A 15,266-nucleotide genomic window follows, 5' to 3' on the forward strand; every position below is an offset into this window, starting at 1 on the left:
TTGCGTCAATGGTTTCAAATTTGGAAGAATGTTGTTCAAGAAGACAGGCCTGATCATTCTGAACCTTACCAAAATCAGTAAAGTCACTCACCAGACACCGTGTCACAGTTTGCGGAGAAGAATTCATGCCCTGTATAGCTTCCCAGGCCCACTCTCATTTTAAATTTTTATGCTAATTTTATGATTGCAATTCAATTGTAGTTTTAACTGTAAACTGCCTTTTTTGATGTCCTACAAAAGGCAATCCAACACACAAACAAAGCATTTTTCAAAGTATCTGTGGCATTTTCCCCCTCTCTCCAAGCCCCGCCAGCCGAAGATCCTCCTCCCGGCTGGAACACTTGCAACCTGGGCAGACGGCAGCAGTATCTACAGGCAGCCACCACTGGTGCCCCTCCCCCTCTACCAGGCAGCTCAATTTTCACACATGCATGAAATTGAGCGTGCACGAGGGCCACCGGTGGCAGCCACTCGAAGTCAATGCCAACAGCTACTCAGGTTGCAAGTATTCCAGCCAGGAGGAGGTCTTTGGCTGGTGGGGCTTCTGGATCCCCGCCAGCTCAGGTTATTTCTACTGTTAGTTTTGAGGGCACTGGGGTAGGGCAAGGTCAGAGACAACTTATGGGCCCACCCTAAATCAGCCATCTGGTTATACCACTACTACACTTCAGTCTTTCAAGATTTAAACCTTGGGTGCACTGGCTTTCAATCTCACTCCATGACATAGTAAATCTCACTCTTTGGGATGGTTCACTCTTGCCATCTCTGGTTTTAAGCATAAATACCTAATGAATATTTCCAAAAGCTAAAGTATTCACGTGGCTTCCCTTAGAAATTTGTGGTTATAAAAGCTACTTAAATATTGTCTCCTTTATATTTTATCCAAATTTCAGTTGTTAAAGTACAGAATTGCAAAGAGAGACGCTGATGGCTGAGTGTGTGGCTTCTACCACAAGGTTATCAAGAAAATATTTCATGGTGATACAGTACAGCTAATGAGATGCAAATTCAAAGCACACAGAATTTATATGCTGATCCGTGAAAGCCTGCCGGACGCACGTGCACAAAACTTCTGCAATAAGGGCGGCTTGACTAGGCGAACGTCCAAAGAAAAGTGCCAGCACATCTACGCACGAATATTATCCTCAAAAGATTTTCAAGTGCATACAATTTTCACGAAGATGATACGTATGTGCAAAACATGTGCCAATGTGTGCTGGTACTTTCAAGTTTTTTTTAGACATGTGCACGGCAGAGCCGCCGTTACGTCTGCGCACAATTACCACCACCATTCTATCTTTTACGGTTGCGAGTACTTGCTATGGTCGCAGAAAAAAAACTGGCAGGAAATCCTAAAAACTGACTACAAATTCTCTTGACTAACCCTTCTATGCTGCATCGGGCCTGGCACTGAATTTCTCGCATTGTGCGAGAGCTAAAATCCCTTTTACTACAGTGCGTTGTAGCAGAATGCCTAATGGCCTCATTACCATGTATATTAATATACTGTGCGCTCATGTATACCATGCATGTCAACTCCTGCACCGAGCCCCTTTCTGCATTCTGCACCCAGTAACATGCATGCACACCTTGCGGTAAGAACGCACTTCTGCTCGCACTAGCTTTCTGCATCGGCCCCTCACTCACCCACGTGTGCGCACAGCAGTGAGGAAAATATTTGCTGTAGGCTGAAAAAAAGACCACAGTTGCATCAAATCCAATCTGCTCTTAGAAAAGGCAAAAAAATAACTATGCATCTGCAACAGAAAATTTCCCGACCCCCAAAGATTGGGTTCACCATTTTCCCTATCATTTAGCTCTTATCGAGATTTTGTTCCCCTAAAAACTTGTTTGATTTGATTTTGAATAGATTTAGAAGGAGATTTTTTTTCAGCAAGGTGCTATGGCAGTGGAGGAGTAACCTAATGATTAGGACAGTGAACTGAACACCAGGGGAACTGGGTTCAATTCCCACTGCAACTTGGCATGACCCCGGGCAAATCACTTAACCCTCTGATGCCCCAGGTACAAATTAAAAAACATACAGAGAAAGAAATTCTATAAATGGGGCTCAAAAAAGGACACAGAAAAAGATAGGTGTTAAACATGATTCCGTGTACTTGGATTTTAGCAAAGCATTTGACACAGTTCGGCACAGGCGACTGATAAATAAACTGAGTGCCCTTGGTATGGGATTTAAAGTGACTGACTGGGTTAAAAACTGGTTAAATGGGAGGAGACAGAGGGTAGTGGCAAATGGAGCTTGTTCTGAGGAAAGGGATGTTTTCAGTGGTGTACCGCAGGGTTCGGTCCTCGGGCAGGCCCTTTTTAACATCTTTGTGAGTGATATAGCGGAAGGGCTGTCTGGTAAGGTTTGTCTCTTTGCGGATGATACGAAACTCTGTAATAGGGTGGACACCCTGGAGGGTGTAGATGGCATGAGGAAGGATCTAGCGAAGCTTGAAGACTGGTCTGAAAATGAGCGACTAAAATTTAATGCTACAAAATGTAGGATCATGCACTTCGGTTACAATAATCCAAGGGAACAGTACAGTATTGGGGGTGAAGTGCTTCCGTGTATGAAAGAACAGCAGGACTTTGGTGTGGTTGTGTCCGAAGACCTTAACTACTACTACTACTATTTAACATTTCTAAAGCGCTACTAGGGTTACGCAGCGCTGTACAGTTTAACATAGGACAGTCCCTGCTCAAGGAGCTTACAGTCTAAAGGACAAGTGTACAGTCAGTCAAATAGGGGCAATCAGATTGGGGCAGTCTAGATTTCCTGAAAGGTATAAAGGTTAGGTGCTGAAGGCGACACTGAAGAGGTGGGCTTTGAGCAAGGATTTGAAGATGGGCAGGGAGGGGGCTTGGAATAAGGGCTCAGGAAGATTATTCCAAGCATAGGGTGAGGCGAGGCAGAAAGGACGGAGCCTGGAGTTGGCGGTGGTGGAGAAGGGTACTGAGAGGAGGGATTTGTCCTGTGAACGGAGGTTTCGAGTGGTAACATAAGGGGAGATGAGGGTAGAGAGGTAATGAGGGGCTGCAGACTGAGTGCATTTGTAGGTTAGAAGAAGAAGCTTGAACTGTATACGGTACCTGATCGGGAGCCAATGAAGTGACTTGAGGAGAGGGGTGATATGAGTATAACGGTCCAGGCGGAATATAAGACGTGCCACAGAGTTCTGAATGGATTGAAGGGGGGATAGATGGTTAAGTGGGCCAAGCAGGTAGAAAAGGCAACAGTCAAAGTCAGAAGGATGCTTGGATGCATAAGGAGAGGGATGAACAGCAGGAAAAAAATAGGTGACAGCGCCCTTGTATAAGTCTCTGGTGAGGCCCCATTTGGAGTACTACGTGTAATTCTGGAGACCGCACCTATGGAAGGATATAAACAGGATGGAGTCGGTCCAGAGGGCGGCTACCAAATTGGTGAATGGTCTCTGTCATAAAACATATGGGGACAGGCTCAGGGACCTCAATATGTATACGCTGGGAGAGAGGGGATATGATAGAGATGTTTAAATACCTCAGTGGTGTCAATGTACAGAAGGTGAGCCTTTTCCAAATGAAGGGAAACTCTGCAGTGAGAGGGCATAGAATGAAGTTAAGAAGAAACAGGCTTAGGAAGAATCTAAGAAAATACTATTTCACAGAAATGGTGATGGATGCGTGGAATGGCCTCCTGGTGGTGGTCGTGGAGACAAGGGCTGTGTCGGAGTTTAAGAAAGAGTGGGACAGGCATGTGGGATCCCTTAGGAAAAGGAGAAGTTAGTAGTTACTCAGGAAGGACAGATTGGATGGGCCATTTGGCCCTTATCTGCCGTCATGATTCTAAGCCCTAAGAAGAATTGCTGTTAGGGCTGAGTCCCACACCCAAACAGGAGCAGACTGACCATTCAGGCAACCAGGCAGTGCCCGAGAGCCCAGAGGCTCTGCCCGGTTGCCCGCCACCACACACAACCCCACCCTCAGTCCTACCTTTAAGGGCCCTGGTAGTCTGGTGGCCTCTTTGGAGGAGGGGAGGAGGAAAGAACAACACTCTTTCCTGCCCGCTGCCGCTATTCTGTCCAGTACCTTAAAAATGGCTGTTGAGACTCCCTGCGGCAGCCTCGCAAGACTGTCGAGACCCAAGAGCCTACCACCAGAAAACACGGCAGCGCAAGGCAGAATAGCAGTAGTGAGAAGGAAAGAGTGGGGTTCTTTCCTGCCCCTGAAGAAGCCACTAGGGCCCTTTAGGAAGGGACCACTGAGGCTCGGGGGACTGTGGTGTGTGGAAGGGGGGTGGCAGGCAGCAGCTGAGGGGGCCCAGATCACCCTCACTGCCCGGGGGGGGGGGGGGGGGTCCAGGTCACTGTCAGTCTGCCACTGCACCCAAACATTAGAAGCCAGACTTATGCCTGCTGAAATCCAGTGTAAATACTGATGTGCATAAATTTTTGGGATAGCCATGCCCCCTTTTGAGATGCGCGCTATGGGAGTTAGGCACCCTTATTTATAGAATAGTCCACAGACAAATTGAATGCACATTTTATGGTTATTCTTAGCACCCAATTATTGAAAATTAGGAGCTTGTCATGTAATTTGTGCCTCCATCTCGGAAGCATGTGAAAATCTGGCACCATATGGAGAATCCAGGGGAATATGTAAAGTGTTTTGGTTGTATCACAGAAAGTTTGTATTTCAAATGTGTCACCCTCTACGCAAGGCACCTACTTTTCCTTATTTTATAGCGTAATTGGCTTAACGCACACCTACATCGCCTAGAGCTGGTGTAAATGTCCGTGCCTCTATTTTGCCAGCTTGCACATAAATTGCAGCTATTTCATAGGAAAGAGAAAGAGATTTGATAGACCACCCTTCTTTGGTACAATCAAAGCAGTTTATGTATTACATACAGGTACTCATTTTGTACCTGGGGCAATGGAGGGTTGAGTGACTTACCCAGAGTTGCAACGAGCTGCAGTGGGAATCGAACCCAATTCCCCAGGATCAAAGTCTGCTGCACTGACCACTAGGCTACTCCTTCACTAGCAACATTCCATGTAGAATCTCAAATAGTAGCAACATTCCTTCTAAAATCTCAACTATCGAAAGGAAAATGATATACATAGTATGTACAGGTACTCATTTTGTACCTGGGGAAATAGAGGGTTGAGTGACTTACCCAGACTTACCTCAGGAGCTTAGCCTAGAATGGGTGGCAGAGCTGGTGGTTGGGAGGCGGAGCTAGTGTGGGCAGACATATACGGTCTGTGCTGGGGCTGGTGGTTGGGAGGGGGGACTAGTGCTGGGCAGACTTATACGGTCTGTGCCGGGGCTGGTGGTTGGGAGGCGGGGATAGTGCTGGGCAGACTTATACGGTCTATGCCAGAGCTGGTGGTTGGGAGGCGGAGCTAGTGTGGGCAGACATATACGGTCTGTGCCGGGGCTGGTGGTTGGGAGGGGGGACTAGTGCTGGGCAGACTTATACGGTCTGTGCCAGAGCCGGTGGTGGGTGGCAGGGATAGTGCTGGGCAGACTTATACGGTCTATGCCAGAGCTGGTGGTTGGGAGGCGGGGTTGGTGGTTGGGAGGCGGGGATAGGGCTGGCCAGACTTATACGGTCTGTGCACTGAAGAGGACAGTACAAATAAAAAAAGTAGCACATATGAATTTATCTTCTTGGGCAGACTGGATGGACCGTGCAGCTCTTTTTCTGCCGTCATCTACTATGTTACTATGTTACTATATGAGTTGCAACGAGCTGAAGGGAATCGAACCCAGTTCCCCTGGTTCTCAGGCCACTGCACTAACCACTAGGATACTCCTCCACTTAAATGCAAACACATGCGGTCTGTCCATACTCCGCCACATCCTGCCCATACACACACCCACCAAAGGACATGCCGTGATATTAACGCCGTTACTTTTATGCCGGTTGGTATACGAGACTATTAATCTGTGTTCGTAGCCACAAACTTTACTGCTTAAAATATTTACTTATGAGTCTTTACTATACCATTTTAGTTGAGTAAATGCATTCAAAATAAATAAAAATACTCAAAGGTAAAATAAAAGACATCATATTAAAGAAAGAAAACGAAATCCTTTACCGTCATCAACCCTATCTTCTTACACAAATGATGTCTTCAAAACTCAGTCACATGTATCCCTTACAGCCTTCTTACTATGCCCGATTCCACCAGCAAAATGACCCATAAACTTCTCAGTTCTTTACCGCATATTTTTCTTTTACTGTAGGTGCTTTTGTTGAAAACTTCCCCACGAGATTCTTGTACAATCCACTACTAGCAGTGCAATTAAATATCCTTTTAAATATATATATATTTTTTTTTGTTACATTTGTACCCCGCGCTTTCCCACTCAATGCGGCTTACATGGGGCAATGGAGGGTTAAGTGACTTGCCCAGAGTCCCACTAGAAACATTCCATGTAGAAGTCAGCCCTTGCAGATCACCAATGTGGCCGCGCAGGCTTCTACATGGCATGTTGCTAGTGGAATAGCAACATTCCATGTAGAATCTCCAATAGTAGCAACATTCCATGTAGAATCTCCAATAGTATCTATTTTATTTTTGTTACATTTGTACCCTGCGCTTTCCCACTCATGGCAGGCTCAATGCGGCTCACATGGGGCAATGGAGGGTTAAGTGACTTGCCCAGAGTCACAAGGAGCTGCCTGTGCCTGAAGTGGGAATCAAACTCAGTTTCTCAGTTCCCCAGGACCAAAGTCCACCACCCTAACCACTAGGCCACTCCTCCACTGTTGCTACTATTTGAGATTCTACATGGAATGTTGCTATTCCACTAGCAACATTCCATGTAGAATCGGCCCTTGCAGATCACCAATGTGGCCGCACAGGCTTCTGCTTCTGTGAGTCTGACGTCCTGCACATAAGTGCAGGACGTCAGACTCACAGAAACAGAAGCCTGTGCAGCCTTCTACATGGAATGTTGCTAGTGGAATAGCAACATTCCATGTAGAATCTCCAATAGTAGCAACATTCCATGTAGAATCTCCAATAGTATCTATTTTATTTTTGTTACATTTGTACCCTGCGCTTTCCCACTCATGGCAGGCTCAATGCGGCTCACATGGGGCAATGGAGGGTTAAATGACTTGCCCAGAGTCACAAGGAGCTGCCTGTGCCTGAAGTGGGAATCAAACTCAGTTTCTCAGTTCCCCAGGACCAAAGTCCACCACCCTAACCACTAGGCCACTCCTCCACTGTTGCTACTATTTGAGATTCTACATGGAATGTTGCTATTCCACTAGCAACATTCCATGTAGAAGTCGGCCCTTGCAGATCACCAATGTGGCCGCACAGGCTTCTGCTTCTGTGAGTCTGACGTCCTGCACATAAGTGCAGGACGTCAGACTCACAGAAACAGAAGCCTGTGCAGCCTTCTACATGGAATGTTGCTAGTGGAATAGCAACATTCCATGTAGAATCTCCAATAGTAGCAACATTCCATGTAGAATCTCCAATAGTATCTATTTTATTTTTGTCACATTTGTACCCCGCGCTTTCCCACTCATAGCAGGCTCAATGCGGCTCACATGGGGCAATGGAGGGTTAAGTGACTTGCCCAGAGTCACAAGGAGCTGCCTGTGCCGGGAATCTTTTCTTCACCCCACCCCCATCCCCCCTCCCCATGTTAGCTTTAAGGTCCATATTTGTCTTAAGATCCAATGGCTAACCTGAGGGAAAGAAGCAATAGATTTCTATTTCCCTCTTTTGAGGGTTAAAACTTGAAAAGTCAGCAGCACCTGCTAAAGTAACTAGTGCTCAAAATAATGGACCAATGGAGCAGACCTGTCTCGTGACTGTTCAGTATGGAAGTCAAGCCACTGCTTTGATACTGAAGAAAACCAAACTGTTCTAGCTCATACACTTACTGTCATGTTCCTGAGCAGAAAACATTTTGGAATCAGGAGGCCGAGGCAAGCAGAAAGAATACAGAACACAGTTTATTCTTCCTCAGCCAGTTCAGCACTGCAATCTTTGAGACTTATCAAGGGCTATAGTAATCAGTGACTGCAGAACAGATGATAATGAAGAAAGAGAAGGAACTGATTTATACAGTGCTTTTACAAGATGACATATTCAACAATGCTGGTTTCTGCTTCACACTAGTCTACCTGGTTTGCTCCCCTTCTCAGACCCCCCCCCCCCCAAAAAAAAAAAAAAAATATATATGGCATTCAGAAACACTGGATTCACACTTTCCCTATCAGGTAGTTCTATCAAGAAATCCACCAATATTTCTTACCCCTAAAAACTTGTTCACCAACACAGTTTACACGAAGGGGATCATGAGTTTATCTTGTTGGGCAGACTGGATGGACCATGCAGGTCTTTTTCTGCCGTCATCTACTATGTTACTTCTCCAAGCAGCAGAAAGCAAGTACCTCAGCGTGCAAGAAAAGAGTACATTAAAATACCCTGGAAAAGTGGGGCTTTCAAGGTGGTTTGTCAGAAAACGGAGTCCGAAGCATCACTAGCCTCCTCCAGACTCAGGTTCATGCATGAGATGAGATTCAGTAACAGGGGCTTGTGGGACCTTTACTAACCTGCTCTCAGGGACCAAACATCTTTCGCCTGGGACTTAACAGAAAAAAAGGTAAAGGTGGCCAAAGATTTGCAGGAACTAGAAGCTTCTTTAACTAAACGGATCTTCCAAGCACCTTCTGTGCTGCTAGTAAGCCTGACCATACCAGTAACTGGAAACCAGATAACTTGCTACCTGGCGGAAGGGGGAGGGCAGTAGGGCCCAGGTAGTGCTCAGGGTGGCTACTGAATTGATGAACACAATCATACCACATTTTCTCTGATCTTTACAAACCCTGCAAGAAAAACCTATTACAGTCTGAAAAGTAAGCTAATTCCTCCACTTAGGTGCCACTGGAGGCAGGTCTCGGAAAGGTCTCCCTCTTGTCTTTAACCGCTCCCTGTGCTGTTTCAGCTGAGCTGGAGATTTTCTTGATCCTGCCACAGGCTGACTTCTCAAGGGCTGAAAAGCCTAGACCCTGGAAGATAGGCTGCTGGCCAGGGGAGGGGGAGGAAGAGCAGAATACCCAACAGAGAGTCTGAAGGCTTAATTCTGCTGCTGGCAGGCTGCCTTTCCAAACCAGGGATCAAAGCAGGACAGGAGGGCTCTGGACTCCGCTGTAGACAGCAAATCACCTCCAAGTCCTCTGGGAAGGTCAGCGACAGCTAAAACCAGTGTTCCCGTCCTGACTCCTGGCCCCCTGACCCATTCCCGTACTGGACCACCTCCTGCACTGTGGAAACCACCTGAGTGGGGGGGGGGGGGAGTTAACTAATCTTAAAAGGCAGCCCATGTCGATATTTTACTGTTAACCCTACTTATTAGTCACTAGGTCTTATTGCATAAAATAAGACGTGATATTTTAGCACAGGTCCTAAGCGTTTTAAGTTTAGAATATCTTAAGGATCGTTCATCTTCTATAGCTTTTTGGAGGAAGCCAAAAAACAATTTAAAAAAAAGAGCCCTTGGTTTATATCACATTTATGCATCTAAAAAAAAATCTCTGTTTCTCCTCTGTGAGATAAGCAGACACAAAATGTCTCAGGAACCCTTCCCAACCTCCTCCCTTTAATTCCCACTGCTGTGGCTCTTGTTACTGTTAAAAGCAGAGCGCTTACATTAAGCCACCACCCCCCCCCCCCCCCCACACACACACACACACACAGAGCAGCTCTCAATCCAGTGCCTATTTAATTTTATTAATCGGGACTTTTTGTTTCCATAATGGCCCAAAAGATGCAAAAGAGCAGCATTAATATGTAAAAAAAATAAATAAATAAGCCCAGACCAGATTATTTGACTAGCACAGACTGACAAGAGCAGGGTGTGCCAAGGTAGCTGGCAGACATGCCCTCCCCTCCTCCACCTTTCAAGATGTGAAGGAGTTAAATCCAGCTGCGTGTGTCTGTAGCTGATAATAGACACCACACAGGTACAGTATAAATAGCTGTTCAAAGTGCCTGGCTGTCCCAGGACCACCTGTTTGTCCAGACCTGCCACCTCACCGGCTCCTTGGGGCTTTATGCCAGGTGTTGGGCATGCATTCAACAAAGCCGTCCAACAGACTTTCCGGGTTAATCCCAATAGTAACATGGCATGACCTAGGTATTAACCTACAAAGCCTCGTACAGCCCAGTGCTGTGTATGAACACCTGGATATTTTGAATAGAGTGAAAGAAAACAGGACTCAATGGTTTGATGGGCTCAGAGCTCTAATCCAGAACCATTTTCCAGCTCTCTTAGCCAAGAGGCACATGGGGTTCTGAAAAGGGCAACTCCGCGGGATGGCATTTCAATTGCAGGGGTACGAAATCTTTTTCTTTTCTCTGTCTTTTTTTTTTATTTTTGTTAAAATACTTACAATCCACATAAAGATAAGAAGGGTGTGCGGTACACAGAATTTTGAACATTAATGACAACCAAACTGTAAAGAAAAACATGCCTGCCTAATCTTTCATTTCCACCCCACCCCCCCCCCCCCCCCCCCCAGTGCTCGTACATGGCGCCCACTTTACCCCATTTTAATCCCCCTCCTCCCTTTATCTACTTTTCTGTAGCCATCAAAAGCATAGGTAGCCCCGCCAAAAACATTTCTGAAGAATGCATTTAAAAACCTAAGGTAAGCTTCAGCTAACAAGAATAGTCATATAGAGGGGGGCAGAGGGGTCTGATAAATATAGGGCGAACCCAGAGCAGCACTAGACCTAAGTCCACATTCTCATAACCAGAGCCCTCCAACAGAACACAGAGAAGGCAGGGCCTTGGGGGGGGGGGGTTGTTACCCTCCTAGACAGGTGCAATGGCTGAGGGGATCTCAGAGTAGGTGACCCTACAGGTGTGAACCTACAAGGAGAAGAGAGGGAGGGGGCAGGAAAAAGATAGTTTTTGTGAGGAAGGCACAGGAGAGAGGAGACCCGGGGGGGGGGAGCAGACAGTTCTCGGAAAGGGAATCAAGAGGTCAGGAGGTAGACTGGCAATACCCATGAAGGGAGGGCGATAATGGCGCAAGCAGTGCCTGAAGAAGGCAACAGTCCCAGGGAAGGAGGCTGGCAGGGAGCAAGAGAAAGTGGTGGGGAAACAGGCATTGCCCAGGGAAGATAGTGGGGTGAGGAGGAGGGAGAGCAGCTAGTGCCCAGAAAGAGAAGAGAGACTGAATGGGAAGCAAATAATGCCTAGGGAGAGTGATAGGTAAGCAGGCAGTGCCTGGGAAGGAGAGGCAGCAATGGCCAGATAAGGGCATGGAAAATGCCTGAAAAAGTAGTGGGCCATATTCATGGAGGAAGAAGAGGTTTGGTAGTGCCTAGGAAGCACAGTAGCAAGGGAGCAAGCAGTATCCAGAGTTAGGGAAAACAATGGTTAGAGACAGGAAGGGAAGGAGGGCAAATGGTGGCAGCTGGAGAAGGCGGCAAGCAGTGCCTGAGGAAAGCAATGGGCAATGTCCAAGGAGAGAGAGGGAGAATAAGGAGCAGGGTAGCGGGCAGGACCCAGAGTTGGAGAGCAGGCAATGTCTGTGAAAGCAGTGCTCAGGAAGATGATGGAGTGAGCAGTGCCTGGGAAAGGGAGAAAGGCAAAGAAGAACCCAGTACCCTGGGAGGGGAGCAGGCTGTGTGCCCCAGGAGCAGGCCAGGTGAAGGGGCACTGCCTGGGAAAGAAAGCTGCAGGGGGAACGTGAGTAATGCCTGCGAAAGCAGAGTTCAGAGACCAAGAGTGTCAGGTGACCAGGCAGTGTCCAGGAAGGGGTGCAAGCAGTGGCTAGAGATAATGAAGGGCAGTGACCAGGAAGAGGGGCATGGCTTGTACCAGTGAGGGTAAGCAGGGACAAAGAGCAGCAGAGGAGCAGAAAACACCCAAAAAGATGTGTAGCCAGTGCCTAGAGAGAGCGGTGGGCAGTTCCTGAGATGAGGGCACAGAAATGAACAGTACCCAGGGCAGTCTCAAAGGAAGAAGAGAGCTGCAGAAGAGCAGACAATATCCAGAAAGGGATGAAGTGCTCAGGGACAGTGGTGGGCACTGCCTGTGGAGAGGTGTAGCCAGTGCTTGGAGAATGGCAGCCAGTGCTCAGAGATAGTGGTGGGCAGTGCCTGGGAAGCAGTGCGGCCACTGCTCTGGAATACTAGTGGGCAGTGCTTGGAGAATGTGGTGGAGAGCGCCCAGGTAGGGGTGTAGCTGGTGCTCCTGAGCAGAGGTGCTTGGAGAGTGTGCTGAGCGGGGTTCAGGCAGCGGTGCAGCTAGTCACTGGACACCCTAGTGGCCAATGTGCAGTCAGTGCTTGGACAGCATGGTGGGCAGTGTCTGGACAGGAGTACAACCGGTGTTTGGAGACTGTGGTAAGCAGTGTTCAGGTCGGGGTGCAGCCAAGTGCTTGGACAGCCTGGTGGGCAGAGATGCAACCAGTGTTCAGGCAGGGGTGCAGTTAATGTGATGGGCAATGTCTGGAAAAGGGGACAGCGGTGGGCAATGCCTGGGGAGATGTGTACCAGTGCTTGAACAGCCTTGTGGGCAGCCAGTGGTGGGTAGTGATCATGCAAAGGTACAGCCAGTCCCTTGGAGAGCTTGGGCAGTGTCTGGCCAGGGGTGCAGCCAGTGTTCAGGAATAGTAGTGGACAATGTCTGGGGAGAGATTTAGCCTAATAGTCATTGCTGAAGCACAGTGTGGGTAGTGATCAGGCAGGGGTGCAGCCAGTCTTTGGAGAGCACGGTGGGCAATGACCGGGGAGAGGTGCAGCCAGTGCGTCTGGAAAGAGGGAAGGGGTGCAACCCAGCCAGAGTCAAGGGGAGCAGGCGGGGGAAGGGGGGGCACTTACCTTCCAGCCCGCCGAGCTGTTGCTGTCGCCTTTGTCTTTGAAGTAGGGCACGAAGCGGACCATCCAGTCGTAGATCTGCGAGAGCGTGAGCCGCTTGTCCGGGGAGCTCTCGATGGCTTTGGTGATCAGGTCGGCGTAGGACAGGTTCCCCCACGCGTTCCTGCGGGAGCTCTTCGCCTTGCGGAGCTGCTGCTGCCCGGCGTCCAACCCCGGGGCGGGCGGTGCCTGCCCGGCTCTGCGATCCACCGGCGCCGCCGCCACCTTCTCCTCGGCGCCCCCACCAGCCGCCGCCTCCTCCCCGGGAAAATCCGGGTGGGGGAGCGGCCAGGTGCAAGAGCGGGGCCGGCTCTGAGGTTCGAAGTCCGGGTCGAGGTCCAGCGGCCGGGCTCGGTGCTTCTCCTCCATGCTCCCCCCACCCACCCCCCTGGCCCCGGGAGTCTGTGCGGCAGATCTGAGCGGCGAGCGGAGGAAAATCAGCGGGAGAGCGGCAGCGGCGCCCAGACCTGAAGCGGCTGCATCGCGCTGGATCTGCACCGAAGAGAGCGAGGCGTCCGAGGCAAGTTGCGGCTGGATCTCCGGAACCGGACGGGAGCGCTGGCGCGGCTCCTCCAGCAACAGATGAGCTCCGGCGTTGCCAAGGGGAGGAAACACTAAAGTGAAATCATTTTAGGGAGAGAGAGAGACACACACAAAGAGGGAGCGATGTGCCGAGAGAGAGAGAGAGACTCCCTCCCTCCGCCCCCTCCTCCGAGACAGCGAGTCCCAGACACCCTCCCGCGGGGGGGGGGGGGGGGGGAGGAGGAGGAAGAGGAGGAGGCGGTGTCCACAGGTAAAGCTACAGGTGTATTGCCAAGGAATCGCAGGTAAAGGCTTATGTGTGCCAGGAGCCTTTCCTGAGGATATGAGCAGCTTTATGCCAACAGTCCTCCCTGGAGCTAGCAGCAGCCTAGGGGAGCAGCTGTATGCCACGAGTGTTTCGGGGGGGGGGGGGGTATGCTTGGAGCGTTTATTATGGGGTGTCAACAGGTGGATGCTTGGAGCCTATCCTGGGAAATATCAACAGGCATATGCTAAGAGTCTGTCCTGGGACTCATCAGCAGGTGTCTCTTTCCTGGGGGGGGGTGGGGTATCAGCAGGTGTGTGCTTGGAGTCTTTCCTGGGGGGGGGTGGGGTATCAGCAGGTGTATCCTTGGAGCTTTTCCTGGAGAATATCAGCAAGTATATGCTCAGAGTCTTTCTTGGTGGGGGGGATACGAGTCTTTCCTGGGGAATATCAGCAAGTGTGGGCTTGGATCGTCTCCTGAGAAATATCAGCAGGTATATCCATTCCTAGGAAATATCAGCAGGTGTGTGCTTGGAGCCTTTGTTTGGGGAGGGGGGGTGGGGAGAACATCAGTAGGTGTAGGGTTGGAACCTTTCCTGGAGGGAATTAGCAGTTATGCTTGGAACTTTTCCTGGGGGCATCAGCAGATGTATGATTGGAGCCTCTCCTGGGAGTCATTGCCTGCAGCCCTTCCTTGAGGTGTCAAGTAGGCGTACGCCGTGGATCTGTCTTAGGGGGGATCTGCAGGTGAAGGTGCAGATGTCTCTCAAGGACTATTGCCGCGCAGACTTGGGGGGGGGGGGGGGGTTCGCTGTAGTCCACCTGCTCGGAGTGCTGATCTGTGTAGAACGAACTGCACAAGGGCAGAATCTTGCTTTCCTTCAATATCTGTACTAGGAGGTTCACGTCTGTCTGCTGCTTCTCTGGGGTCGGTGTTGCAGTTCCTCTCAGGCTGCACGCTGCAGCTCTGAGGGTTGAATGGGTGCGGGGGGGGGGGGGGGGGGTAGAAACCGGCAGCAATCTCGAGCGAGATCCCAGCTCAGACTGCAAAGACACCCACCCGACCCCGCCCCAGGTCACACGGGGTCCCGCACTCCAGCCGCCTGCTCCGCCCCTCCCACCTGATCACAACACAGCGCCTTTCCTCGCCGGTCATTGGTCAAAAAAGCTCGAGCCCCTCCCGCACCTCTTCCAGACTATGGCGGTGAAACGCGACGCTCCTCCCCTAAGAACGCCAGTTACAGCGGGGCAATTTCATTGGATATGAACCGGCAAAGTAGCTCCGCCTCCTAATACGTTATACTCCTGGCGGCCCCCGATTGGTCGTCTCGCTGCCTGAGAGGTTTTTTTTTTCCCCCTTGCATTTTTGACAGACTGGGTTTCGGATGGAGTAGGGAGGGTGCGACTCGCCTGGCGAGCGCCGGAAAATCCCTCGGCGTGACGTCATCAGTGTACGGTTGTAACTGCTCGTTGCCAGGAGCAACGGGAGCGAAATGTTTCCCGTGCGGCCTGAGGACAGGAGCAGCGCAAGGAGTCTTTGCTCAGCACTGTCTATAGCATCCCGCCACACTGCAGTGCAACAG

At 49.8% G+C, this 15,266-nt stretch overlaps 1 protein-coding gene across 1 annotated transcript in view; it reads right to left on the bottom strand.

The window, feature by feature from the left end:
* The window catches only part of FOXO6 (forkhead box O6), a 198,118-nt gene extending 184,853 nt beyond the window's left edge, over positions 1-13,265 (bottom strand). The window contains exon 1 of the mRNA XM_030218972.1: positions 12,861-13,265. Within this exon, the coding sequence (XP_030074832.1) occupies positions 12,861-13,265 (405 nt within the window). The remainder of the gene's footprint in view (positions 1-12,860) is intronic.
* Positions 13,266-15,266: the final 2,001 nt, after the last annotated feature.

Source organism: Microcaecilia unicolor, chromosome 11, assembly GCF_901765095.1.
Source record: "Microcaecilia unicolor chromosome 11, aMicUni1.1, whole genome shotgun sequence".
NCBI lineage: Eukaryota > Metazoa > Chordata > Amphibia > Gymnophiona > Siphonopidae > Microcaecilia > Microcaecilia unicolor.